General features: G+C 30.8%; 1 protein-coding gene across 5 annotated transcripts in view; it reads right to left on the bottom strand.

Moving 5' to 3' along the window:
• Window positions 1–3036: 3036 nt before the first annotated feature.
• The window catches only part of LOC118199375 (DNA-directed primase/polymerase protein-like), a 79835-nt gene continuing 56019 nt past the window's right edge, over window positions 3037–26852 (bottom strand). For 3 of the 5 annotated variants that reach the window (XM_085815588.1, XM_035371220.2, XM_035371221.2), the window contains 7 exons: window positions 26107–26253; window positions 22806–22971; window positions 15189–15292; window positions 13408–13597; window positions 5838–5920; window positions 5309–5590; window positions 3037–3501 (listed from right to left, as the gene is read on the bottom strand). In XM_085815588.1, the coding sequence (XP_085671714.1) occupies window positions 3317–3501; window positions 5309–5590; window positions 5838–5920; window positions 13408–13597; window positions 15189–15292; window positions 22806–22971; window positions 26107–26253 (1157 nt within the window). In that variant the 3' untranslated portion in view covers window positions 3037–3316. The remainder of the gene's footprint in view (window positions 3502–5308; window positions 5591–5837; window positions 5921–13407; window positions 13598–15188; window positions 15293–22805; window positions 22972–26106; window positions 26254–26852) is intronic. The other 2 variants (XM_085815590.1, XM_085815589.1) reach the window with 2 other exon arrangements.

Here is a 26852-nt window from a genome sequence, read left to right as displayed (position 1 = left end):
GCACGTGCAAACAAACAAAAACAAAAAAAAAAAAAAAAAAAAAGCGACAATCCACGCTTGCCGAGTCCGAGCTGAGTAATTCCCTTGCTGCTGAAGCGAACGCGAAAAAAATAATCTGGCGCCCACAAAGAAAAGAGAGGGAGAAACAAGTTCAGCGCATTAGATTGGCTGGTTAAGCGGCAAGTTTTGAGAAACCGCAAGTTACTGCATTCGAAGTAGTCGGTAGTTGGCGGTAAAACACGATGCAATTGACGAAAATCGCTGAATTGGCGAAAAATTCTAAAATTTAGACAAAAATCACTAAAAACACTTGAAAAAGGAAAAAAAATCGTAAAATATGGATTACGATCGTAAAATCGTAAAGACAAACGCATTTTCGTAAATATTACGAAAAATTCGTAAAAGTTGGCAGATGTGATACAAGGAAATTAATATCTTCGACAGAATAATAGAAAAAGACTCTCCCTTCCTCCACTTCATCCCCTTGTTGAAAACAAGGTGACAATGATAACAAGTTCCTGCTTTTCTTTAGGTTCACCGGTGCAAGTATGTACATGTCATAACAAATGAATAAATAATTTAAAAGTTCAAAAAGAAATTTCCAAAAATCAGCTATTCAACAACTTCATCAAATAGAGAATGTACTTCGTTATACAGAGTTTTTTTATATAAGGAAATTAATATCTTTGACAGAATAATAGAAAAAGACTTTGCTAAATAAAATAATTCACAAAATAGAGTGTTTATTAAATAGAGGTTTGTATGCTCTTACATGAAAATTATTAATAAAAGAATTGACTGAAAAGTTTCTAAATTCTTTCCACATCTCTTTTCCAATATTATATGTGGCACTTCTACATTGGGTTTTGTAGTCATGCATTAATTCTTCTGAGCTTATAATTGGGCATCAATGTCTTCATTGTTTGATCACAGAAAATGAAAACACCTAATATGATTTATCCTGGCAAATAAGGAAGATGTTCTTGAAAACGCAGCAGACACGTGGTTGAATTTTGTGTAAAACTTGAGGTGGTGAGGCACCTCAAATGTTATGGCATTCATATGCTAGTGGAATACTTACCCTTGTTTCAAGATTTCAGTGGTAGAGGCAATTCAAAGGCATAAACATATTAGTGATTGACAAAGCACATTCTTACAGACAATCAAAGCCTTCACACATATTAGATATGATTGCATATATTGCACAAATTGGTAATTCAATCATTTTAAAAATATTATGCTGCCAACTAAGCAAATTTAAAATATGTCATTGAAAATTAAGTAAAATGAAAATTGAGTACAAGTAAAATTATCCTAAAAAGTGCAAAAAGAAATAATGCTCAAATATTATCATACTTAACCTATGCTAGTTTTTAATATTTAAACTGACATATATCTCAGAAATTTTCAAATAAAAATTCCTAACTTTTTTAAATATGTCTTCAAGACTACTTATTAGATGATGTGCAAAAGAGGTTAAAAAAAAAAAAAAAAAAAAAAAAAAAAAAAAAAAAAAAACCCTCTTTTGCAAGAGAGGTATTGAAAAATTTTGAATAAATCAAGGGAAAAATCAAAGATCTCAACTTTATTTACATTCTAAAGTTATAAAAAAGAAAGAATATTTAATTTTAAAAAACTATGTTATGAAATATAACCCAAATTCGGTTGAGCAAAAATTTTGAATGCTTATTCTTAAAAAACTACTAATGCATCATGGCAGTTCTGCATAATTTAAGGTACATAATCACATTATGTGGAGAAAAATCATTCACAAAAGACCTTAATTTGTTTTTGAAACCACTAGTAACAGACACACACTTCCAGTTACAAAACTGTTTTAAGTAATACAAAATTAATGTTTTGATGTACAGAAATTTTTAAAATCATCAAATTTGGAAACAATTACACAATCAAACTTCTTATATAGTCAGTCTTCTAGTTATTATGCTTATATTTAGGCAAAATTTATGTAGATAAAAAATAAAACCCAAGAAGTTTGACTCCTGGAAGACAAAAATTGTATGAGATGTTTAATTTCAGAATTTCGCCTTTTTGACACTATTTTCAACCTCTCTTGAGGAATCAATTAAAAAATTAAATAAAATAATTCAAGCTTGATTTTCTCCTTGAATGCCCTTTAATTCTATTCTTTTGTGATTTACAAGTGTGCAATATTTTTTTAAATTTATAAATGATATACAAAAGAATTTTTATATAAGTAACTTGTAAGTTTTCAAAATCCAAAACTATGTTATTCATATTCTCTTGAAGTTTTATTACTTTAGAATTATAATCCATTAATCATATGAAAAACTTCATTAAAATTAGATATATTTTTAATTTATGCAAATAATGTTACAAGATGGTTATGTGCCACTATGAATTATGAAGAATGTGAACAGAATACAAATTCTGTAAATAAAATCTCCTTTTTGAAATTTATATGGATCAGTACTTTTCATAACAACCTGCATATGTTTATCATTTAATCTGCTCACATCAGAAATACTTTTCTAATCTTTTATTTTTAATTATGTATGGATGCAAACATATAGCTCTTCAATTCGTGTATGTCCGAGTAGATCTCAAACTTTAAAATTAAATATCATGCTCAGTTTTTACCATAGGGGAGTCTCACTTTTTTTTTTTAAATAATAATAAGTGTAAAATTTCCTGAAATGCAAATTAATGGATCATATAAAAAGTTAGACTTTATAATTTTCATAAAATTTATTTTTCAAATTCAAAAATACCAAAACATGAATATCTGTGTGATTTAAAACATTTTTGTAAATCGAAGTATTATCTCTATGACCAACAGTTGCAAAAATAAAAATTATCTAAAATTACTTCTGTGGACACAGTGTGTATTCAAAGTTGCACTTTCAAAACATGAAAAACACAAGTTGAATTTAATCGATCTGGCAGTTAAGAATTACTCCCCTTTTCTGTTAACTGTACTCAAATTCTACTAAAAATAAAATTTTATGTTTTTAAAAAATCAACTTCAGTACAATAAAATACCATAAAACTATGGATCACAGATTAATTTTTATTTAAAATATATATTTTATACATAAATAAATATCTTTAAAATTTTAAGTCTTAAATCTTTTACAACATATTCAGCATAAACTTCAATAAAAACTTTTGTTAAAATATCAAACAGAAATAAAGATAATTTGCTTTGCTTTTATTGCAGGTATAGCTATAGAAATTTAATTATACTTCAGAAGATTTATTTTAAATATTGATATTTTCTAATTTATACAATGCTAAAAACTTCAAAAAAGAGTCAAAAGATTCTCAATCTACATCAGAATACAGTTTCTTCAGAAAGACTATCTGTGTCAATTGTAGCTTCTACTACTGCAGCTGCTTCGGCCATCATTAATTCTTCTTCAAAAGATATTTCTGTACTCTTTTTTTCATGCCAGTCATCAGAAATTTTGCTATCCCAAAACTCATTACTTATACTGTTAGATGCATCATTCAATAGACCTAAAGTTAAATAAAAGCATATTATGCTTCATGCTTGATAAATTTGCACACATTTAGAATATAATCTTTGAAAATAAAAATAATGAATTACAGAAAGGTGAAAGGTAATAATGAAAGTGTAATATTTTCTTGTGTGATATTAAAGGTATACATTCATTTGCATTAAAAGATACAGGTGATAGATAAAAAATATGTGAAATATAAAAAAGATAAATTACTTTAAAAAAAATTTATTCTTAAAAAATAAGATGTTTTCTCACCTTGCAGATGTTGCCTTACCATTCTTCCTTAATACAAAAAGCAATGGTGGCATTAAGAAAATTTACATACTTTGAAATACTCAAATACAATTAATAATTTCTCAGACTGTTAAATTTAATTAAATTTAATACAGTTTGCACAGCTTAATGTTATCATGTTTTTCTACGACCATTTGGATAACATAAAATAATTGAAAAACAAATTTTCCTTTAAAATAGCAATGGAATTGAACTGATTTCACATAAATATAACCAGAAACATATGAATAAGTACTTTTACAGCATATTAATTAAGAAAAGGGGAAAATTTGTTTTTGAACTGCTCACGATATCTTTAATGCGAAAGTTCATTTATGAAATGTTCATAATGTTTCGGAAAATTATCTGACCAATGCTATACTCCTAATCTTAATACACTACCCAACACTGAAAATGCAACATCAAGGAGTGGCCAGAAAGTGAACTTGGCAAACAGAGAGAGACAGCTACAAACAATAAATGATCTTTATTTCCAAATGGTGTGCATAATACACAGCAAGAACAGCATTGGCTCAGTAGGTTGTAGGACCATCTTGGACGGCAATACACAAAGCAACAACATATCTAGGTACAGAGTCAACGAGACTACAGATGGTGTCCTGAGGAATAACTCTGCCAACCATTTGTCAGAGTTTGTCTTCTGAACGTGGCAATGGCAGGGTCTGCAAATGGCATCCAATCACATCCTCTATGTGTTCGATTGGTGAGAGATAAGGAGAGAATGTTGGCCAAGGAAGCAGCTGTACTACATCTTGCAGAGCACATTGGCTGATGTGAGTAGTGTGTGTTTGGGAGTTATTCTGCTGATAAAGAGCATTGGCTACTCTCTGAAGGTAGGGGAGTGTCACCGGCCACAGCACATCATCCACATATCATTGGGTAGTCATAGTGCCCTAAATACGATCTACAGGTGACCTGGAATCACACACAGTTGTGCCCCAAACCATTATGTTGCACTGCCATGTGGTAGGGTGTTCCACAATTGCTGCCTGATTGGACCTGTCGCCCCATCGACGCCACACTCGCACGTGGCAGCAATGGAGAAATCATCGGCATTGGAGAAATATTTAAGCAAACAATTTTTAAAAGCGCACTTTAAATATTATGAGCAACAATTAATTCAATTGTTAGAAAATCACAATTTTACTTGAACAAAAAATTTAAATAAGCCTATATATAAGTACTAGCCCTGTGAAAAAACTTTAAGAGCGTTCAAAAATCAAGATGTAACAAAACAGCAACATTAAAAGCATTAAATTAAATTGAAATGAAAGTAGAAGTTTTACAATAGCAAAATATGCCAATAAGCTTCAGAATTAATTTTGCATCTTTATTAAAAAGATGTTTCAATTTTTTAAAATTTTCTTTAATGAAAAACAATAAAAGGAAATACATTCATGCTAACTCACTATTCACATAATTATTGGGCAAATCTGTTATAAAATCATTTTCTAATAAAGTGTTATCACTTGAAGAAGAATCCTTGAAACTAAAATCACTGTAGTTACCTTCATCATTAACTGCTCTAAAGTCTTTCTTAATAGGTGAACCAGAAACCTTCATTTCTGAAAATTGACTACAATCAGAAAAAGAGCAAATCAAGTCATCATCAGTAATACGAATTCCACTGTTTGCATCACCCTCTGTATGCATATCATCCAGGCTCCAATTTGAATTTTCAGATAAAGTATATGCTTCATTAAGATTGCTTAACTGAGTAAAGCAATCAGTTTCAAAAAAATCATCTGGAATACTTAATGTAGCTGAAACAAACTCTGGAAGCATCTTTGCTGAAAAAAAAAAAAAAAAAAAAAAAAGAAGAAGAAGAAGAGAGGTTTCCTTGTCAAATATAAAAATAACACTGCACTTCATTACATTTAAAATACAAAATAATTTATAATATTTAAAATTAACTCAAAAGAACCCTTCCCCAAACAAAATCATTTTGGGTTAATATTACACATTTATTATTACACTTTAATATTAAGCTATACAGTTTTCGCAATGACAGCTTCATAAAATAAAAATTCTAATTACCTTTAGATTTAAAATTTTGAGCTCGACATTCTGGATCATGACACTTCTGATAATATAGGTTTTTTTGTATATCCACAATGATCCTAAAACAAAACTTGCATTTTTATTTCAGATTCTTATTATCATCTAAACACTGAAGTATAAGTTATTATAAACATACTCATAATTTTTTTTGGGGGGGATTAACAAAAATGACATTGTGAAAGAAAGGTATAGAGAGTTCTCCTTAATACAGAAAAGGACAGAATTTGATTCCTTTAAAAATAGATTAAATCTAACTTTATCATTTAATTTAGCACTGATTTCAGATGAAAAGACAAAGTGTTTTGACAGATACTCCTAGATGTCCTTTTTTCTTAAGAAAAAAATTATATTGCCAAATTTGAAAATATAAAGACAAAAAATATCAACAGGGGAAAAAAAAAAAAAAAAGCACAACAGAATTCTTTTTTTAAATATTTGTGATAACTAAAGGCAGTTTCATGAAGTAGATAAAAGCAGTAAGGTTGATGGCTCACCTCACCTAAGCCTTTGAACCCTACATCGTAGACACTATGTTTAAAATCTTTTAAAACTATTCAAGGTGACTTAGAATAAAGAGCCCTTGGAGAATCGTTATTTGCACTGTGCCATAAATCCACTTTTGTTGACAACTAAAACTCATTTCATTGCTATTTACTGGAAAAAAATTAATTGAGGCAAATTGGTGGGCAAAATACATTTTCTTAACTGCTCTAATAAAGATAATTTTTTCATTAAAAAATTATATGCAATTAAATATTTTTACATTATTTTAGATATAAATCTGATCTTGAACTGTTAAAAATTTTGTTAGTAAATAAATACCAATAGCCACTTCAGAAAAAATAAATTGCTCCTATACATGAACCTATTTAGAATTACAGGTGCACTGTTTCAAATTCCACACATGTGAAAAGTAAAGGTATAACATCCACAGACCACTTAATTAAAGAAAAATGAGAAAATCTGAAGTTTTGTTTTTCTTAAAGCATTTCTTTTCCCTCTTATGATAGCACACTTGCAGCTTAAGTATTTATCAAAAAGATGGCTGAGTCCATTAATCATTTAGCTGTCTCATCAATGAAAATATTACTCAGAATACCACACGAAATAATTAATATTTCATCACCAAAGCAGGAGGGAAACACATGTAAAACTAAGCTTTACATTGATATCAAACCAATTTTTTTTCATTTCAAACTTACACTCAGTCTCCACTAACACCACTATTCAGTGCGGCTTTTCTCGTAAAGAAAAACACCAGAGTAAAATAGTGTTTTTTTTTAATACAGGAATTTATTGATAATAATGAAGTAGATGTATAATCATGACCTCAGATCTATTTAGTTTCTGCATTTCAGAACATCAGAAATGACAAATTGATAAATGTCTATAATATAATTGAAATACAGCAGCTTAAATTATATTCTTCTAACACATCTCTATGTTCATTTCAGGCTGTTGTAACTAAACAAGGAACACAGAAATGGTCATTCTGAAACCTCAGATGTAGATTGGCTCCCACAAAGAGAAAAAAAAAAAAAAAAATATATATATATATATATATATATATATATACACAGTCAAAAGTCGTTAATCCGGAATGATCTATGATTCGGACAATCATAACAAGCTACAAACTTTCTGCACATGCATCAACGCATAATGCGTGTACGCATGCGCGTAATACCTTTACGCATGCGCATATGCATGTACGCATGCGCATAATACGTTTATGCATGCACGTTTAATGTATAACGGACGGTATAAGCTAAGCTAAAATTATCTATTTTAGTTAATGTTGCAGATTGCGTTGTTCCTTAATCTTCGAATTGGATCCGGCTTATTATTTTTTGCAGACTGTTAGAGCAATTTTATAAAAGTAAGTTAGAACTTTCAATTATGTTGAATAGAATTTCCGATGCTGTATCTACAAAGGGAAAGCATGTTTCAATGTTCATCAAACAAAAAGTGGAATTGCTGCAAAAAATGGATAAAGGCTCCTTTGTTTCTATAACCATTCCGAAATCTGTTTATCAATTTCACACTGTTCTGCGCGGGTGGGGGCACTATCCTTATCTTCAGGGCAGATGTTTTTATTTTATTCAGCTTACAATTCCTTAAAAAATGTAGTATTTCATCTCGATGTACTCCGTCTTTGATATTATTTAAATCAAATTCCTCGTCATTATAAATATCACGAATACAAATCAAATAGTTTACTGGTTGCAATTTTCTAATTTCGACTATGCGTAATGTATGCTTTACGCATGCGTGCATTCAAAGAAATGTTTAATAAAGTAAACAAATAAATATTAAGCTTTTTTTGTAAATTTTGATACCCTTTAGATCATAATTACTCTTTATTTCATAAATTACGCTTTCATATTTTTAATTTTATAATTTCTGCATGCCATCTTACCAGATTTAAACTGATGATCTATAATCCGGAAAAATCGATAATCCGGAATCGGCGAAGTCCCGACGAGTCCGGATTAATGACTTTTGACTGTAATAATTACCATTTTGAATTTAACAAATATTCTATTTGTATAAAGCAAATATAAAATTAAAATTTAATTAAGAAATTGTCAAGAAATAAAAATAAAAATAATAATTATTATTATTGCTGCAAACTAACTTACAATATCATTTAAATTCTAAGAGCATATGTAAATTAATTGTACGTATCTAAAGCCATGAAAAAATATATTATTCCAAAAAATTAAATTTATTATTTAATAAATAAAGAATTAAAGACTTTTGACTGTATATATATATATATATATATATATTAGTGAAAGAATTTTTAAACTTTTTTACATTTAAATTTTATTCACATGTAGCACTGTCATATTACTAATCATACTCTCATTTCCTATATAATTTAATTAGAATTATTTGCATTCTTGCAATACATTTTCTGGTCACGTGTATATATATATATATATATAGTCAAAAGTCATTAATCCGGACTCGTCGGGACTTCGGCGATTCCGGATTATAGATCATCAGTTTAAATCTGGTAAAATGGCATGCAGAAATTATAAAATTAAAAATATGAAACCGTAATTTACGAAATAAAGAACAATTATGATCTAAAGGGTATCAAAATTTACAAAAAAAAGCTTAATATTTATTTGTTTACTTTATTAAACATTTTTTTCAATGTAAGTTGTTTAAGTTGCTTCGTTTTTTATGTGATAATACATTCTCTTTAATTCTATAAACAGACATAATTTCTTGTTCAGTTACAAAGTTCCGCTGTTAAAGTCCTATAATTGCTGTGTCGAGAATACCGACTAATTTGTCAATCGAAATTTATTCGTTTTCAATAACCTCTGTCACTTTCTTCGCTATCGGAAGCGAATTATAATGACGAGGCATTTGATTTAAATCATATCAAAGACGGAGTACATCGAGATGAAATACTACATTGAGCAAGCAATTATAAGCCAAATAAAATAAAAACATCTGCCCTTAAGATAAGGATAGTGCTGACAGATCAACTTCCAATTCATTGCACGCCCCCGTGGCGTTAAAGATAAACAAAGTTTAGATAAACAAAGGATATGCCTTTATCCATTTTTTGCAGCAATTCCACTTTTTGTTTAATGGACTCCGAAAGATACTTTCACTTTGTATATCCTTTACATACTAGTAAATGTATATCGGAAATTCTATTTGACATAATCGAAAGTTCAAGCTTACTAAAATTGCTCTAACAGCCTGCAAAAAATAATAATCCGGATCCAATTCGAAGATTAAGGAACAACGCAATCTGCAACATTAACCAAAATAGATAATTAGATAATTTTAGCTTAGCTTATCCCGTCCGTTATACATTAAACGTGCATTCGTAAACGTATTTTGCGCACGCGCACATGCAAATTCGCAGCTGTAAAGGTCTTACGCGCATGCGTCAACGTTTGTAGCTTTGAGGTCCGAATTAACGACTTTTGACTATATATATATATAAGTATATACATCATTTTTATTACATGCCACAAGATCTGCTCTTTCAGATGATGCAATTCAATTTCAGAATCTATCTATACTCCTGGATGTGATATCTGTGAATTTAGATAGATTCTAAAACTTAACTGCATTCATATGTATATTCCAGACCGGTACCTTATATTCCAGAACATAAGGCACACTTTTAATACAGAAAATAAGATCGAAATTTACAGGTGTACTTTATACTCCAGATATAAAAATGATAGATTCAAAAATAAGAAAATTATAAGCATGCAAAAATGAAATTTCTACATGCACCTAAATGCTGTTTCTGGCGATTTAGTAGTTTGCAACATTTCAGTTCACAACACTTTCTTCTAACATAGGCCATTTCATTACTCCTTGATAAAAAGCATATTTATTCTTTGGCATATTAATTATTGTGATTTCATTTTTCTGCCATTCACATATGGAGCTTTCAACAATACCAAACATCCTACCTGCATAGATTTCCATTTTCTTTCGATGGTTGTTTTATTTGGCACGAGCCATATTTACTTCTAAAAGGAATACTAGATCAACTGTATTTAAAGTAATGTGGTTTACTAAAGCCACTTCAAAATCATATCTTCAAATGACCACAGAAAAAGAAAACATCTGATTCCTAATCCCGTGAATTCATTCAGGCCGGAAGTACATTTGTATCTCAAATTATGTCCCCTCCTTTCTCCAAACCCTAGAATAACATTATTGTGCATACTTGCATTGAACACAACCCACCCACCCTCCTTGCAGGCATTTTTCACTCATATATGTATTGTTCCTGTTATCACTTGTGATTTCAGTATACCATTGTTTCAAAGCCTGAGAGAAAACTCTTCAAATGAATTGACCATAAAAAATGACAGCATTGCACATGATATGTTTCAGGTTTCATTATAAAGAAAAGGGTGCACATTATACAGCGAATATACCTAAAAATTTTAAAACGTAATGTGAAATTATACAGGTGTGCATCATGGTAATATAAATAGCATCATTATTTAGAAAGAAAGGATTAAAAAAAAAAATCAAATAAAAAAATTAAATTACAAAACTGAATCTACATAACTGTAAAACAGTATAACAACTGTTATTTATTACAGCACAATATATTTTTATAAGGTTGAATGGATAAATTCATTTCAAAAGAAAATCTGCTGTAATTCTACTGTTTTAATCTCAAACACATTATATAGTTCCTGTGAAATATCAGGAATGATAAATTCCTCTCAACCATATATAATTTAATATACTGCTTATGCCATCAAAGTAATACAGTCAAATACCGAAAATCCGCCAACTCCTGAAATCCGTGTTGCCTCTCAAAATATAAACATTTAGTTTACAGGTTCCGGAAACCGCAACATGGAGTACGAAATATCAAAGAAAAAATATTTACTGGATAATGACGTCATAATTGCCAAATAATAATGAGTCATAACGTAATAATGAGTCATAATACCAAATTACTGATATTGTGATAAAAGTTTTTTTTTTCCCTTCCAATCTGCATTGTGGTAAAAAAGCAGATGATTAACTCAACTCTTCTTTCAAGTTCACGCTGTCGTACTTTCTGAGCTTTGTTATTTCACGAGACTGTTTAGTGACGTCGTTTTTTTTTTTTTTATCTGGATATTTTGTGGATAAATTAAGAATATTTTTAATTTCAGTGCTTTTTAATATAATGACAGATAAGAAACGCACTCGTGATTTTACTGCTTGCAATGTTGAAAAACAAACGCGTAGCACTGACAGTAATGAAAAAAGTGGAAATTCTGCTAAAGATGGAGGCTGGTGCTACTGCTCGGTTTTAGCAGAATCATACGGAATTGCCACATGGACTGTGTATGATATATGGAACAATAAAGAAGAGCTGTTGAAATTTTACAGCAACAGTGATTCTAACATCGGAATCCGAAACCGGAAATCTTTACATGAGGCGAAATCGGCAAACCTCAATGCTGTCTTGTACGAGTGGTTCCGACAGCGGCAGAGTGTTGGAGTACCTATTTCAAGACTACTCCTGAGAGAAAAGGGGAAGCAGATTCATGCTGATTTAAAAATAGAGGAGCCTAATGTAAATGAACAATATAATATAATCAGTTTATATATGTAATAATAATTTAATATAATTAATTATTGTATTAATGTATATAATAATTTAATTAAATGTATCTAACATGCCTTATTTATTTTGCACTTTTAGTCTGAATATTATCTTTTCTGTCCTGAAATCCACACAACCTCTGGTCCCAAGCGTTGCGGATTTCTGGACTTCTGCTGTATTTGGAAATGGTACATTCTGAACAATGATGGCTTCCATGTTGGAGAAAATCTGGTGCAAGAATTATACTATATTACTAGTCAATTTAAATATCTTTATCATATGCATTATTTGGCTTCATTTGCATGCTTTAATAACCTTCTTTGGCAAAATGAATGTATATATATACTTTTTTGTATTGGCTTTAATGGGTTCCCCCCCCTCCTCCAAGATCCAGTTGAAAATTGTAGTAGAATAAAAAAATCAGTTGAAAGAAAAAGTAGAAACAAATGGATGAAGAAAAGAAGTAAAACAAAATGTTGTATAAATTAGGACATATCTGAAATAATGAAGTATTCCTAAAAACTACTGTTTCAATATGCAAATTAAAAAATAATCAATTTACTTACAACATCTTAAAATGCAATGATTATTTTCTCATTAGGCTATCGTGTTTAAAACAAATAAATAAATAAATATCACATTAATAAATAAATAAGAATTCTACAAAATTTTTTACTGAATTTCTTCGAAATTTTCATTTTATTGTAAAAGTATTAAAACGTCTATTTTTTAATTAGTTAAACATCTAGTATTATGTTCTTTTATTATAATACCCTTTCACTACTACAAAATTTTTCATTTTTTCCAGTTTCTTCCAGAAGAAACTCAACCTTTTCATATTTATTTTCAGTCTATAGCTCTAAAACTCTGAGCTCACAATTAAAAATAACAGTCATAAATATCTCTGTTATGTAAATGTAGGGAGTTTTGGTTATGAATGGAAAAAAAAATAGTTGATTTAATCTTTGTTTCTAAACCTGTACTTTTTTTTTTAATTTGCTTTTAGCATTCACCCTCTTTCAGTTATTAGCCTGTTATCAAAGCTACCCTGCTCGTAAAGTTCTTATACCACAATATAGGAAATGCAATAGTAGTGACACGCAAGTGCTTAGAAAAATATATTCAGAAAGGCAAGTGTCTTAATTTGGAGTTATCTACACTAAAAATCGGCACACAGCAATAGCTTTTCCATATTATCTATATTCCCTCTCTTAAAAAGTTTAAATGAAGGTAAGGTGTCAAGCCAGAAGTTTATCATTTTATTTAATAATAATATAGTGTAGAAATTGTATTTAAGGTCATAAAACTGAATGAAATCAGATAGAGATTAATTTCTTTAAATGTTGTAGGATAAAATATTTTAATATATAATAAATTAAATAAAATATTTTAATAAATATTTTGATAAAATAAAATATTTTAATTTTTGATGATACTTACATTATATTGTTACTTTTGTGGTGTCGTTCAATATTCCAACAGAAGCGATAGTTTCCTATATCATATATTAACAATTGCTCTTTACTAATAAAAGTCCACTTTCGAATAAAGCCAACCATAAAATTATCTCTAATTAATGTTAGCACAAAATTATCAACCTCTGGAAAAGGCGAACTGCATCCTGAACTACCTAAAGGGGAAAAAATGAAACTCATACAGAAATTTTCTTTCAAAATTAAAATACACAAATAATGTACCTATAGACTTTTTAAGAATGTCAGCAAACACAATGTCAGCAATTATCTTTCTGATTATTAGCATAACAGAACATTTATGTTATAAATCTATGATTTTAACAGCAACACTAATTTAGAAAATCTTCTTTTTAATATAGCCATACATGTATGTAAGTGCTCAAAAAATATCTGGCAAAAATGTAAAGGCAGGTTAAGGATGCCATTTTAACAAGTAAGGTATATACTGAAGATTTCGCAAAAGACATTTTTTTTAACATAATTACAAAATGAAAAGAAGTAGAGGAACATTAGTTTAACAAAAGAAAAGAGCGAGAGGAACGCGAATACGATGAAAGGGAAGAGACAGAAGAATGCAAGTATGAGCTTAAAAAATTGAAAATACAAACGGCTGGTTCAGATGCTAGTTATAATTCCATACTTGCTTTGCCATTCACAAAAATGGATATGACTAAGTTAGAACTAAAAACTTCAATTACTCACTTTAATCCAAAAACTAGTGACATGAGCCTTTTTCTCACTTTATTCGAAAGACAATTAAAGATTTTGAATGTACCCTAAGGAATCTCTTAGGCTTGTTACCTAATGACACAGCAAAACTAATTGCAAAAGAACCTGCTGGTGATGCCCAAGCTTATGAGGAAATGAAATAAATCCTCTTAAAGCGCTTCAAATTAAGTGCTGAAATGTTCCGAGTTATTTTAGCAACATCGCAAAAGTACTGATAGTACATGGCGAGATTTTTACTTCAATTTGAGAAATTTCTTTGATGGCTGATCAAAGAATTAAAAGTCAAAACTTTTAAGAAGTTAAATGATTTGATGATATCAGATCAAATTAAAAAATTATCCCTTCCAAATTATAGAGAGTATTTTGTGGATCACTAGACGGAGTACACTGACCAACTTGCTGATTTATATGAAGAAGAAAAGCTAAAAACACGAGGAGTACAAATGTCAGAAAGGAAGCATCAAAACTTTTTCAATGTGATGGTCCCAAAAATTATAAAAATAACCATCATATTGTTAAATATTCAGCAACGTGACAGAAGATTGACCAACTGTTAGTTGCTAAGATTGTGGAAAATCAGGCATCATTAGGGCTAAGTGCCCAACATGCTCTCCTTCTTTAAATAAAGAATCACCCAATTACAAAGCTATAAACTTACATATATTGTTGACTCTTTTAAGGGTAAAAATCAACGGATCTACTGGTATTTTCTGTGCTGACACTGGCACTAGTCACATTATAATGGGAAAAACATTATTTAATTTAAGCATTCACCCCAGGCCTCAATTACACTAAGTCGGGCCCCGAGTAAGGAATCTGGTTTTGCAGAGTATCAGCATCTTAATGGGACACATTATATTCCCACCATATTATAAAGCATTTTAGTATTCAAGTAAGCAAAATTAGAATATAAATTGATTGTCAAAAGAGAAATAATGTAAATGCTATGAAATTATTTTACACAAAAATTTTCTATTAGTGTAGCAAGAAAAATTAGATAAATTAAGTGTTACTCACCACAAGCATTATTATTCTTTTTTACAGATAACCCATTTTGTAACTGGATTATAGGTGAATATTTAGTTTTATAATTTATAAAATTCTTTGTAGATCTGCCGTCCCTAATAAAGAAATATTAATTCTCAGTTAAGTGAATTTTTATAAATTAAAAATTTGCAACAACAACAAAAATATCTAGCTGATACTTAATATCAGGAAAGTACAGCGCAAAGGAGAATTAATTTTTTTAATCTTTCAATAGTCATCAACAAGCTCAGCCTGCAGTCTACTTACGCACCGCAGTGAGTGCAAACAAACATAGCTGGCATGACAAATTTATATAACTGACAAACATTCCCCATATTTGGGAAGAGAGAATTGCTTAATCTTGCAACCATAAAACGGTTAACAACTTAGTATGTAGCACCCTCCCCATTAACTACCCTTTTAAAAGCTATACTGATTTTACATGTTCAACTTCATAATTAAAAACAACATAATACAATTTTTCTTAGATCTTATCTTTTAACCCTTTGTTGCTCAGTGTTCCACTACATGGCACACCCAAATTGAATCGCTTCTGAAACCTTTAAATTCAACCGTAAATAAATAAAAATGCCTTTATAATATACTTTGAACTTTTCTTTTTAAACAGTAGATAGCAGCATATCACAAGGAGACACAGAATTTTCATTTATTATGTGTTATTAAAATCCACTTTTTTTCAAGTAATTTTCTCTATTTTTTTAATGATATAAAAAATTTTATTTGGAAAAAAAATTAGGCATAATTTTGCTGGCTGTACTCCAAATTATTTTTTCTACATTTTTTTTAAATCTTTCATACAAAAACCATACGCAGAATCATTGAAAAAACTCGCGTGTTCCATTAGCGGGAACACTGCGCCTTTTGCGATTTCATGCTGTTACGAATCAGAACATCTGTGCTTAGGAGAGAATTTCCGTTGTTTAAGTTTTCTGTTTCTGTCTTTTTTTCGGGGTGGGGGGGGAATGAATTCAAACAAAGCAGTATTGAGGGTCGAGGTGTGTTTTGTGTTACGAATGCCCTAATATTGGCATCTCGAATTTTTTGGGAGTAGTTTTTAGGCGGGAATTTTATTAGTAGCTTGACTCATCTTTACTTAGACCTGCGCGAATTTTTTGCCGTCGCTTTTTAGTCTCATTCAATAATTCTGTAGATATTTTTCGTGTATGTATATATTATAGGCTTATTTTTCTTTATTGTTAATATTAATCGTAGTTAATTATTTTAACCGTAGTTGGTTTGTGCTTCCATCAAAAAGGTGTGACTTGCTTTGAACAATTTCACGAAGCTAAGAAATAGGAAAATTTGTAAATATTTTTGTATATAGAACTTGTGTATAGATATTTATCTCATTTATCCATATATATTCAAGAATATTGTGTATATCCAGGAAACCATGTATACAGCCATAATACAGAATTTGTTCATTCTTATACAAATACTTCTACAAATTTTCGTGCTTCACTGCAATGCTCGCTTAGTCGCACTTTTAAAAGCTCTGGCGGCGCAGTGTTCCACCTCATGGAACACCCACCGAATTAAAACGGTAAGTGCAATTTTTACAAAATTTTACCTGTATACTCCTTTAGAACTAAGTAGAGCGCATACAACTTTTTTTTTTTTTTTTTTTTGAAATTCCGACCTTAATGTATAGCCGCAAAGGGTTAAACCCGAAAATTGTCTTATCTCAAACTACAGTAGTTCAATACTTTATTATGCAAGCCTTCAATATATCAAGTTCATATACACTGAAGAGCCAAAATATTATGATCACTTACTCAATAACACATTACGTGAACTTTGGCCTATGGTATCAGTTCTTAGTAGATGGCTAGAGACTTGTTGTACCAAATGTCTAAGCAGAGGTAACGCAAAGTTGAGATATTCCAACACGGTGATGTTTGAGCTCTGAGCTTCTAGTTCATAACATCCCAAATATGTTGTATCGGGTTAAGATATGACAAGTTACATGGCCAGGACATCGATTGGAATTCATCCTTATGCTTCTTGAACCACTCTGACAGAATTCAAGCCTTGTGACACGGGGCGTTGTCCTGCTGGAAGATTCTATTTCCAGTTGGGAGGACAAATGCCATGTAAGAGTGCAACTGATCCGCAATTATGTTCATATAGTTTGCAGTTTTCATTGTCTGTTTTATTACAACTAAGGGTCCCAAAGCCGCCCATGAGAATGTCCTCCAAAGCATAATACTGCCACCACCAGTCTGTGTATGATCTGCTGTACGGGGAAAGAGGGGGGGACAATTGTTTGCCTGATGGATGGCATACACTGACATGACCATCAACATGATGAATGAAAAATCGTGATTCATCCAACCAGGTAACTGTCTTCCAATTATCCATGATCCAGTATCGATGTTCCTGAGCTCATTGTAGGCATAGTTGACAATGACGTTTGGTTAAAAAAACATGCACACACTTTTATTATTTGTAGTTTTTAACAGAAAAATAATACTTTATTCAGTTTTCATACAAATACTATGAACAATGACAGATTTTACTTTCAGAAACTTCATAATTTTGTTCATAGCAATTGACATGCAGACCTGCTTTTGCTAATAAGTTTTCTAATCTGTCATTATTAATATTAGATCTAAATTTAGTCCTTATTTTAGTAACAAGACTGAAAATTCCCCCTCGCTCTGCCTTACTATGAATTGTTGGGATGGCCAACATTATTCTAGACACTTTACTATATTTTAAAATTCCATCAGCACCTATCAGTTCTCCAATTAAACTCCACTGGATGTCAATCCTAGCTAATATTATAACTTTATTTAAGTTGCCTAATTGCAAACTCCAAAACTGTGACTAAGCAGCATCAATATCATCGTCTTGCATAACTAAATGAAGTAAAACTGGAAATCTATTAAAAAATATCTAATATCAGCAAAAGATATATTTGCTAAAGCAGAAACATCTGCAACTTTAGTACATAAAATCACTGCATTGCTGACTGGAAATTTATGTAGTATATAATCCCATACTCAGCAGAAGTAGCTTCTTATGTGGAAATAAAACTTATTTGTGTCTTCCCTTGAAAGTTCTTCCACTATTCAGGGGTGTTTGTGGGACCCCAAAAAATCCCCTGAAACTTTTACGGACTTACTACCAACATTTTGGAGTTTCGAGAAGGGGGGGGAGAGAAATGAAAAATTACAATTATGAAGTATTGAATGACCTAATTATAAAAGTTCAATGAATTAATTTTTTTGCAAAATTAATAACCATACATTTTCAAACATATAAACTACTACATTTTATGTAAATATTTTAAATTACCTGAATTAATTCTTTAAAAAAAATTATCTAATTTCTGCTGCTTTTTTTTATTTTCTGATGTTTGTGGGCTTGTCTTTCTTTAATGGTGAACTTCATAATTGCAGGAAGGTTGACTTTTATTTTCCTCATTTACAGTTGAAGAAATTTTCTCGAGAACTGCACATGCAGAGGTAGAAGCAGTTTGCTTTTCTGCTAATGTAGAAGGTTTTTCAGACACTTTTATAGGTGACTTATCTGAAATACATGTTTTTAATCCTCTTGATATGTTTTCCAAGTTCTGTTCATATTCAGTAAGAGATCTTTGTGAATTGGATCAGTCATTGGATTTTTTTATCCATATTTTTCACATGAGGTTTCTTTAGAAGCCATTAAATCGTATTTAATAGTCTGCTCTGCATCTAGGGAATCAATCTTAAGAGAGGTTCTATAGTCAGTGACGAGTGTATCCATTAAGTTGAATGCACTTTCCACTAATGGGCCATGGAAGCAGCTAAGGCAGGCTTTGACCAATTTAGACAATGTAGGATACTTATAATCATTTGTGAAATCATCTTTTAAATTAAAAACTTTAGACCAATATTTATCAATTGTACACTTGACTTGATTTCCACTTTCATCAGATGTGTAGAGCATTTCTTTGGTGATATCAATATCACTCTGGTATAACCTTATTTCAGCTTCTACTTTTCACTTTTCATTATCACTAAAAATATGGGACATAAAAGATGATAATTTTTCAAAAGCTAATATTGTACTGGTTTTACCTCTTAGCTCTGGATCTAATGCTGTAAAACTAATTACATATGAATTTTTAAGGGGTAATTTCTGTTTCATATGCTGTGCTATATTAGTATAAGCTTTCATCAGAGAAATTTGGAATTCTTTTGCTATTGGATGATTTTTTGATAATTTCTTCAGGAGAGTGGAAGCTTCTGCACCAGTAAATATTACTTTGCTAGGTAGAGGGAATTCTGGATTTGTGACATCAACCTTTAATAAATCATTATAAGATGTGCACTCTATATTTTCTGGCTTCATAAAAAAAGAGAAAAATGTTGCCATCAATTTATAAATACTGGAATGTATTAAATGAAACATTGTTTTTTTTTTTTTTTTTTTCAAATAATTTAATATATGTGTTGAACTCTGGTAATACTGCTGAATATAATGCCATATACAATAAAGTTTTGTTTTGCATAACAAATAACCCATTTAGTATTCTTTTTTTCCGAGCTAAAGCATCCTTTGCGAGTTGTTGGGAATGCAAGCAAGAATACACCCCTTCAACAATTTTTTTCTGAGCTGCAGAAATATTTCTTTTATTGTATACAGTTTCAACATAAGAAAAATAATCCCCTTTATCAGTTTTATCCAAGTAGTGAAAATAAAATGCAATAAGAGCATCCCACAGATCTTTGATTCTTTCTAAAACACATAAAATGTACACCCACCTATGGTCTGGTCTCTTCAAGGGCTTAAGTTTTTTAATGGCAAGGGATTCACAGATTTTGAAAAAAATTTCTCTGTTACTGCAGCTTTTCATATCAAAATAGATGTCATCAAACAAATCTTCTAAGTATCTATCAAAATATGAAGCAAATTTTTTTGCACAGTTATTAGCTGTGTGACATGTGTCACCATCAATATAAGTGGGGTGCTTTGTTTGATCGTAGTCTGGTTTCAACACCCTTTTTTTTTTCCACGCATGGTGTTACATGAGTCCATTAATACACTAATTAAGTTTGCCCATGGAATATTATTATCTTCAATAGTATTAACAACTGCTTTAAAAACAGCTTCTGAATTGCAAGATTCCATCTTTAGAGATGCAAAATGATGAACTACAACTTCATTTTGATTGTTGTCATAAAACTGCACCAATATTGCCAGTATACTTTCTTGAGCATTGCTAGTACTTTCATCCAAATTTAGAGAAAATGGAGTCTCCTTTAAAGTTTTAATGATATTTTCCTTAATAGTTTTTGCCAGCACATATTTCATCTTATAACATGCAGTAGTCCTGGACATTTCCAACGAGTGTAGTGCCGTCTGATCGCGGCTCAACTGTTTGCAGAGTTCAATTAAATTGGGAGCTAAATTGAAAGATAGAGAATTCTTGGCGATAAACGAAGTTATTAATACCTCTTGGCGTGCTTTTCTTGTCATTATATCCAATGGCCGAGCATCAGTCTCCAGTAAGTCATCAGTATTTTTTTAATTAGCATAATTACTTAAAGTCATTGAATGTCTAATGCACTTTGAATATTTTATGTGTATCACAGTTTTAGAATGATTTGTGAAAGCCTGAATCCTTCCCCACCATACTTCAGCAGTGAGTTACAAAAAACACAATATGCTTGTCCAGCAACATTTATTTTCTTGCACCATGTGCCAATGGTATCCCCATTACCATCTCTCCGTTCAATCCAATTCCACCTAAATGCATTCCGGACACCTTCTTCTAATTGTATAATATCACTATTTATATTGAGAGATTTCATAGTGAAATTCTCTTGCGTACATAAATAAAAAAATATTTCAATAAACGAAAAGAAAAATTTAGACGTGCATCAATAAATGAAACGAAAATTTTACACAGCGGAGAAAAAAAAGTTGAGAAGCGATCAATGACAAATAGCTAATACGGCGAAAAATCCCCCTTCTCTACTTATTGGCGCCACGCCAGGAGAGATAAGACCTTTGAACCCAGAGTCACGTGATCGCACATTTGGTCGAACGAAGTCTCTCCCTTTTTTTTCTGCCGCGCCTACTTGCCGAAAAGAATCCAGAAGAGAATGTCCGAGAACCGGGGGAATGAGTCATAACTTGCAATAAGGAAAGAACAAAAAAGAAGTTTTTTCCCCCTTTTCACGCATTATCACTGCCTTTGAAGAAAGAAAGGAAAAGTTTTCACCACACACACTGACCTTGCATTTTCTGCTTTCAAAGCAAACAAAATTACCCAGATCAAAATAAATAATTCATTATTATTCCTACTTTTTTTTGAACGACGATCCCCGGAATTTCCGGGGATCGAAGTTCAAAATCCCCGGAGCACAAACATATGCTGCAGCTCCTGTTGCCCAATCTTCCATTTTTCTTCTGATTTTCTATTTTACCATAAATCACATGATATATATAGAATTGAAACACAAAACAAAGGTTGGTTTTACAACTTTGATAAAATGTCTTTAAACAGATCACTGAACAGTAATTGTAAAACTTGAATTAATGAATTCTACTCTGTAGAACTGTGATAAGAGCATCGAATGATGGTAAAATGGAGTGTACAAAAAGCAAAAAGCTTTGATAAGTCTGAAGACTAAAACTTAAATATTCGTTCTTCACAAGATAAACTTACAGTAATTGAAAAATGTTTCCCTTGTAAAGAAATTTTGTATTTTGTAGTAATATTTTGAGAATTCCCAGTTATATTGTTGAAAAATGTTTCCCTTGTAAAGAAATTTTGTATTTTGTAGTAATATTTTGAGAATTCCCAGTTAGATTGTTTCTTTATTTAAGCACCTCTCTAAATTCTAAAAATTTTGCTTCCCTCTCCTAAATTTCTGCTATCAGTGCGGTCACACCAGCTCTGGGCTTACATGAATAACAAATCATTATTCTCAATTCAACAATATTAAATGTAATCTTTTGGCCTATGAGTATCATTTACAGAACATTTTTTCTGCATATGGAAAGATTTTTTTAACTCAACACACTCGATAATGCAGCAGAATTAGCTGAAGTCTGTATCATCGCCACGAGTAATGTCAACTTAAAATGTTTCAATGTCCTTTGGTATTTAACTACTTTTTCTTTTCTTTTCTTTTTTTGGACATCACCGTGTTAATCACTTCTCAAGCTGCCGAGTGTTGATATTTATATGGTGATAAAAACAAAAACTGATAAAATAATAATTTACCATGCTGCAATCAGATATAAATTATTCATTTGGAATAAAATCATTGATGTTTCCATGTAGAATGTTTCATTCTGAGACATTTGTCAAGTGAAAAGGCAGCTATGAAGTCAAATTTGATCATACATGCTAATAAATTATTGTTTCTTCAGGATGCAGGTATTTTATTTAGTGCTGAAGTGAAATTAAGTACTGGGACTTGCCACATTTTATTACGAAAAAATATCAAATGTGCAAACATAAAGCATATTAAAAATATTGCCTGTAATACGGAGGTCTAGATTATAGATCATGTCACATTAGGGCATTCAGATTTTGGCCTTTGTATTAACTAGTTTTAACAAGGATAAACATAAAGAAAAAATTACCTGTAATATGTAACGAGAGAGTCATAAAAAATTATTTCATCTATATCTTTCAACTTTACTTTAACAGATGGTCGATACTGATTGTGAGCAGAAAGAACTAAAGGAGCTCTTTTTCCATACTTAGTAGACAAATACATACGGAAATTTCTGTTTTTGCTGTACACACCTAATTAACAAATTATACATAAAGCTTAAAAATAACATATAACATTATTCAGAAACATGAAAAAAAAAAAAAAAAAAGAGAAAGCTCACTATTTAAAAAAAAAGGGGGGGAAGGAGGCCGTAAAGATTTTCCCCCCTCTTTTCTATTCAGATATCTGCATCTGCTAACTTTACATTTAAACATTTAAAAATAAGTGTTAGTTTTCCGAATTGTTTCATTATATTAGGAAATTAAAAACATTTTGCAATTTTCTACTAAATAAATTTATGTTAAAAACAGAAGAATTGCAAGGTGAGATTATCCCATCAGCACTGGTAGATTTACTGATCACTTAAATATATAGCTAAAATGTTTCATAAGAAATTAAGGTACTTCTTTTTTAAAGCGCCCATTTGGCGATTTTAGATTTGCACCAAGATCTCAGCTATAATTTCGTCAAGCTCATGAAATGCAAATGTAAAAATAAAGAACACAGTATATAATAATAACAATAATACTCACTGACATTTCTTAAAAATAATTTTAAGAATTATTATCCTTATTATTATTATTGCATCACATGTAATTGTTCCCATCAGCTGCAGCGCTTTCACGTATATTAAGTTGTTTGTTACACCATTTCACGGACATGAACTCCTCTGCTCAGGAATACATAAATCTAATAGCAGTGACAAATGAGATTCTGGAGCTGCTGAACCAATTTACGACATGAGGCCCTTCTTACTTAACAGTGTTTACACATTTCAAATTATGTACAATTAAATTATATACTGTTTTGAATAAAAACAGTTCATTAATATTATGACACCATCTACTAGCACTGCATTCCCCATGCATTTTCTTCTTCTTTTAGCATTTTGCATAGAAATTTGGTTTTACAATAATTAAACTTAACATTTTTATGTCAAGTTCCTAGAATAAATGGTACTATTCCCTATTTGAGGACCGTAAAAAATTGCAGCAAAAATGTTTACGCAAAAGCGCCAAATCTAGCAAACGTGCCCATTTAACAGCATGCCAAGTCTAGCGTACATGCTGATTTCAAATTGCATACGTTTATATAGTTCTATATTTCTTAAGACACCATTGAAATACTGGTTTAATTTTTAAATCCTTGTTTGATTTTAAATCCTTTTTTGATATCCTATGGATTTAACAACTTGGGAATTGTTTTAAGAATGCATTTTTAAGAATTGCACATACTCAGTAGTATCCATGCACACATCGACCTGTTTTCACTTAAAAAAAAATCCCAGTATTGCAAACAAATGGCACTGTGCACATCCTTGACTTTATTTATGTACACGTCGACCTATTTTCACTTAAAAAGTAAAAGAAAATTGACAAAAATACAATTGTTTTGACCCTTGTAAAAAGCGCCAAACAAATAACTGGCGATTCTGCACTTTACCAAGAAGTTTTCAAAAGAAAAGGCATCATTCACTATAGAAAATTATGTTTGAACAACCAATGAGATGAACATTAATTACTAATTTTCCAAAATACCTACAACCATTAATATACAGAAGACAAGAAAGAAGTAAAATCAACACTCACAGGTAAGTCCATACATCAAACTTCCAATTCTGGGGATTGCCTGTAGATTAAGAAGTTTTAATAGTCCAACAGATCATCCTGCTTATTTCGGTTGACCACTGAGGAATCTCCACCAAAACCAAAAATGAGCTAAGCTGATCAAGGATATAAAATGGTTTGATTTCAACATTGAGTTCACACCAGTTTCAGGTGCATGTATCGTGAAAAGCCTGTGCAAAATCATCTTGCACTAAATCACACTTTTGTCAGGAACACAAGGTGCCAGACACTGATCAAAAATATTAAATGGCTCGCATTCAAATCTGAGTTCACTCCAGTATAGTGCTCTAAAATTAATCATCTCACAATAAATTTCACTTTGCATCTCAAAATAAATTACTAAATCATCTCACAATAAATTACACTTTCATCAGGAACACAAGATAAGGCTCTAGTTATTTACACTAGCACATTTTTCTTCTCTTGAAGTTGCCCAGATTTTACGCAAATTCTTGGGGGCCTCTAACCAGTTATGGCCCATCACACGAGAATACCAGTTCCGCTCCTTAGGTACGTGTTCCAAGCAACCACCAGTCGGGGAGGATGCGGCCCCAGCCCACTTATAAATGAGCTGGCCCTAGATTCTTCCTTTTCTTACTTGATGACTTCAGACCAAACTTCAAACTGATTTTAAACCTGTACAAGTATGAAAGAAGACTCAATGTCTTCACCTACAAAAGTCCTACAGGATGAAAATTAAACATAAAATTAAGTTTGACCAACAAGAATTTTCACTTTTTTTTTTCTTTCTTTACTTTCAGTCCCCCCCCCAACAAATACAAATAGAGCTGCTACAAAAACATTAGCTGGACACCTGACACTGAGTCAATGAAACACATTAGAAACAAAAATTCGATCTTGCTAACTTCTGAGAACACAGAGATAAGGTCACTGCTGCCCTTTTAATTGCCACCCAAAAGATTTCACTCGACACCCCATCGTTTGAAAACTCATTTTTCCATCACTTGCAATATTCACAAAGCAAAAGTGAAGCAAAGACACAAATATTTCTTCATTTTCACACTCAGAAAACAAAACCTCCTGCAGCCACCAGGTACCTTAAGAGCTCTTTCACATTGCAAATGCTTTTCCCAGTCCACCAAAAGCATCAGTTTGGGGAACACTGACCAAGTAAATCGAAGCCTCATTTTTGCTCAGATGTTCTCAAAAATCCACTCCCTGTTTCGTGAGGGGAGTCTAAACATCAAAAATAAATACCAAAAGCTTTTAACTGCCAAAAATAAGTCACTAGTCACAAACAATTTCAATAAAATAAAACCTTAATAGTGATTACTTAAAAACCATTAACATCATTAAAGTTTGCAATTTTAAATGGCAGTTGTTGTAACTGCCATATGAAATATTTACACTAAAATTATTTTTTACCTCGTGTTAAATGAGATTGTTACTTAAGAGACAACTAAGGTTTTAACTTCCTGCTTTATAAACAAAGATTACTAACATGCTCCAAGATTTAATTCATCAGACTGTGATAAACATTTAAATTCCATTAACACTTTTCACAAAATAATAAAATACCTTCATCACAGAAGATTTTCTGCTTTCCTTCATTCACTTCTACAATCATACTGCAAAGATCCTCAGCAGATGGCCACATATTATCAGCAATGGCATTGTCATCAACTTTTTTATAGATTTTAGATAGCAGTAACTTAACAAAAAGACCTAATAATAATATAACACATACTTTGAATGTGTTAAAGTACTCTTTTAAATTTTTTCCATAATAATACATTTTTTGCACACAGAGTTCATTTCATGAAATTTACGATATTTTCACACTACTTCATTTCACGAATAAATAACACTTCAAGTACAAAGAAAATTAAATTGTTTGCATATACTTATTTATAAAAATGTCTAACATACTGTATTATTATTAATTATTTATGACAGAAACAGCACCATATAAAATTATCTTTCACACAAATTTATTAATTTTTGCAACAATATTCAAGAGATTTTCAAGTTGTTTGAATACATCCAATTTGTTCCTGAGTATTATTTTCTACATAAATATTCATGATATCAATTTAAATATAAAATATTTCTAAAATTTTATCATTGGTTACTTCAAGAACATTCTTATTTTGCTGTTTCTAATCAGAAATCAATATGCTCGCAAATAGTTTAAACCACTTTGGGATAATGCATTTAACCTACATTTTAAACATCAAATTTTAAACTAACAATTTATAGCATTCATTGGTTAATTTTGCTTTTTCTTATTTTTTAGTTATTTAGTTATTTTGGGGAACATAAAA

Source organism: Stegodyphus dumicola, chromosome 4 (assembly GCF_044657685.1).
Source record: "Stegodyphus dumicola isolate Sdum_Otavi_A_Nest chromosome 4, ASM4465768v1".
In the NCBI taxonomy this organism is placed as follows: Eukaryota; Metazoa; Arthropoda; class Arachnida; order Araneae; family Eresidae; genus Stegodyphus; species Stegodyphus dumicola.
The sequence above is the reverse complement of the archived record's forward strand: the minus strand, read 5'-3'. Positions and strand labels throughout refer to the sequence as shown.